The sequence below is a fragment of the Nicotiana tabacum genome, chromosome 19 (genome assembly GCF_000715075.1).
Source record: "Nicotiana tabacum cultivar K326 chromosome 19, ASM71507v2, whole genome shotgun sequence".
Classification (NCBI taxonomy): domain Eukaryota; kingdom Viridiplantae; phylum Streptophyta; class Magnoliopsida; order Solanales; family Solanaceae; genus Nicotiana; species Nicotiana tabacum.
In genome coordinates this window covers 118,748,893-118,751,758 of record NC_134098.1, presented here as the reverse complement: position 1 = coordinate 118,751,758, position 2,866 = coordinate 118,748,893, and the positions used below count along the sequence as shown (strand labels likewise).

The window sequence follows — 2,866 nt, the reverse complement described above, 5'->3', positions numbered from 1 at the left end:
GATAGTTGTGTAAATGAGTTGATCCTTGCATCTGTTACTAACTCGTTTGATTATTTGTTCTTAGCAAATATTATAGAAAATGGCAAATAACGGTGTCAACATCGCACACAACGTTGAGGCCCAAGGAAATCAGCCTCAGCACGAAGATTCAATCAATGATACCCGCAACAAGGGGGATGAGTCCACGCCGGTCCACGGCGGGCAATATCCACGACATGTTTAAGAGGCAACTCGTGATGATGCTGAAGACGAACAGGTCAATGAAACAATAAGGATCAGGTCAAGACAGAGTCGAAGAAGGCGTTATCAGGTGCTTCCAACAACGCGAATGGACGAGGTCCAATTCCTCTCGGTACTCCCGCAAATCAAACAACGCAGAGGGTCGACAACAGCACCCCGAGGGGCAAAGTCGGCTTAGACGGGGCCGGGGGGAATGGTAGCGGGTTCGGTAACAACAACGAGAATAATCCCTTTAAAACCGAACTCATGCAGTTTATGAGGGAAATAAATACCCGAATGTATCAAATTTCGGGCGCATCACCAGTGCTGAAAGGACCAAACTCAAGGAAGTATAGCCAGTTGCCGTTCAAACCAAGAGCGGCACCAGAGTTGATCCCGAAGCGGTACAAAATGCCAGACGTTCTAAAATATGATGGGACTTCAAATCCTCGGGAGCATATCACCACATATACAACAGCGGTGAAGGGGAACGATTTAGATCCCCACGAGATTGAGTCAGCCTTACTGAAGAAATTCAGGGAGACCCTCATGAAGGGGGCCCTCACATGGTATTCGCTTTTGTCCGAGCACTCCATAGATTTCTTCGAGAAGCTTGCGAACTCTTTCATCAAGGCCCATGTCGGGTCCAGGAAGGTACAGTCCCGAAAGGTCGACATATTCAGGATTGATCACGGAGAGTCTGAATTGTTGCGGGAGTTCATGACCAGATTCCAGAAGGAAAGGATGTTGCTACCGGCCGTACCGGATGAATGGGCAGCTGAAGCATTCATTAAAGGTCTGAATTCGAGAAGTTCCGATGCTTCCCGAAAATTGAAAGAAAGTTTGCTCGAATTTCAGGCAATAACATGGGCAGATGTTCACAACTGGTACGAGTCAAAGATAATAATTGGGGATGATCCGCTCGATTTCCCAGCATCAGCAAAGGGTCGGGACTGGGAGAAGAATAAAAAAAGTCAAAAGATGATTTCGACGCAGGTCAACGGTCTTCAAGAGGTTGGTTTTTGCTCTATAAAAGTGCTGAAGGATGCAGTAGAGGTTTGCGATCGGCGGATAGATTCGTAACCAAAAGGAGAGTTGATCGCGGTCAGAATAACAGGTCATTACAGGACAAGGAGATATCAGGTTCCCGAGATTCCTCCTACCTCAGGCTTTTTGAATACAACTTCTACGTCAACGTAGTGAAGCTGGTATCGGCTATGAGAAACATTAAGGAAGCACGGTTCCCGAAGACAATGAGATCCCATACTAATCAAAGGGATCCTAATTTGTGGTTCGAATACCATGGGGCCAACGGTCATCGGACTGGGGATTGTCGGTATCTGCACGAAGAGGTGGCGACATTTCTGAAAAACGGTCATCTCAGAGAATTCTTGAGTGATCAGGCTAAAAACAATTATGGCCCCAATCCTGATAACGTGAAAGCTTCGAAAGTAGGAGAAGATCCTCCACGTTTGACGATCAACATGATTTTTGGGGGGAACGAGATAAATGGCGTGATGTTTTCGGCGGCAAAAAAGATGAAGGTATCGATAACCCACAGTAAGAGACTCCGGGAAGTCGCTGAGGACAACATTACTTTCACGAAGGAAGACACAGATGGACAACTACTGCCGCACAATGATGCCTTGGTAATCTCTTTAAATGTCTTAGATTTTAAAATTAAACGTGTTTTGGTGGACCCAGGAAGTTCGGCCAAAATTATCCAATGGAGAGTGTTGGAATAAACCATGTTGACTGGAAGTATCATGCTACCTACAAAATTCCTCGCCGAGTTCCATCTAGCGAACATGACAACCCGAGGAGAGATCCTGCTGCCCATGAATACCGAGGGGGTGATGAAGATGACCCTTTTCGAGGTAGTGGACATGGGTTACAATATTATCCTGGGGAGACTATGGTTGTACGAGATAAAGGCTGTACCGTCAACATATCATCAATTGTTGAAGTTCCCAACTCCTGAAGGAGTTAAACAAATAAGAGGAGACTAACCGGCAGCAAAGGAGATGAATACAATCTCAGTATCCAGTAGCAAAAGGAAGAAGCATGCAGCATAGCAATTACTGGAACCGGCGCCTTCTCCCGAGCCGAGAGAAGTCAGCCAGGGGGAGGAGTTTTCCTATCAGGTACCAAGATACTTCGAGGTACCAGAAAAAAGGGACGCCTCAAGGCGGAAGAACTTGAACAAGTCGCATTGTTCGAAAAGTTCTTGGAGAGGAAGTTCCACTTGGGGACAGGATTAATCCCCGAACTCAGGTCTGGATTTATCGAATTCCTTAAATTTAATGTTGACTGTTTTGCGTGGCCGCATGCGGATATGACAGGTATCCCGCCAGAAGTGGTCGTGCACAAACTAAGCCTGGATCCCAACATCCCTCTGGTAAGATAGAAAAAATATCCTATTGCCGAGGTCAGAAACAAATTCGTCAAAGAAGAGGTAACTCGTTTGCTTGATATCGGTTCAATCCGAGAGGTAAAATATCCTGACTGGTTCGCTAATGTCATAGTAGTTCCAAAGTAGAATAATAAATTTTGCATGTGCGTAGACTATAAGGATTTAATTAAGGCGTGCCCAAAAGACTTGTTCCCACTCCCAAATATTGATCAAATGATTGATGCGACGGTCCAG

The 2,866-nt window shown here is 45.7% G+C and overlaps 1 protein-coding gene across 1 annotated transcript; it reads left to right on the top strand.

The window, feature by feature from the left end:
- The first annotated feature begins 630 nt into the window (after positions 1 to 630).
- Positions 631 to 2,200, top strand: LOC142173684 (uncharacterized). Its single transcript, XM_075239303.1, has 3 exons — positions 631 to 1,275; positions 1,347 to 1,868; positions 1,982 to 2,200. The coding sequence occupies exons 1-3, from the start codon at positions 631 to 633 to the stop codon at positions 2,198 to 2,200; spliced, it is 1,386 nt and encodes a 461-aa protein (XP_075095404.1).
- Positions 2,201 to 2,866: the final 666 nt, after the last annotated feature.

Bases quoted from the DNA above. Each gene is read 5' to 3' on its own strand.
- LOC142173684 (XM_075239303.1), top strand. From the start codon at position 631: ATGCCAGACGTTCTAAAATATGATGGGACTTCAAATCCTCGGGAGCAT. The intron at 1,276-1,346 runs GTTTGCGATCGG...AGGTCATTACAG, and splicing joins TGCTGAAGGATGCAGTAGAG to GACAAGGAGATATCAGGTTC. The intron at 1,869-1,981 runs GTAATCTCTTTA...GTTGACTGGAAG, and splicing joins TGCCGCACAATGATGCCTTG to TATCATGCTACCTACAAAAT.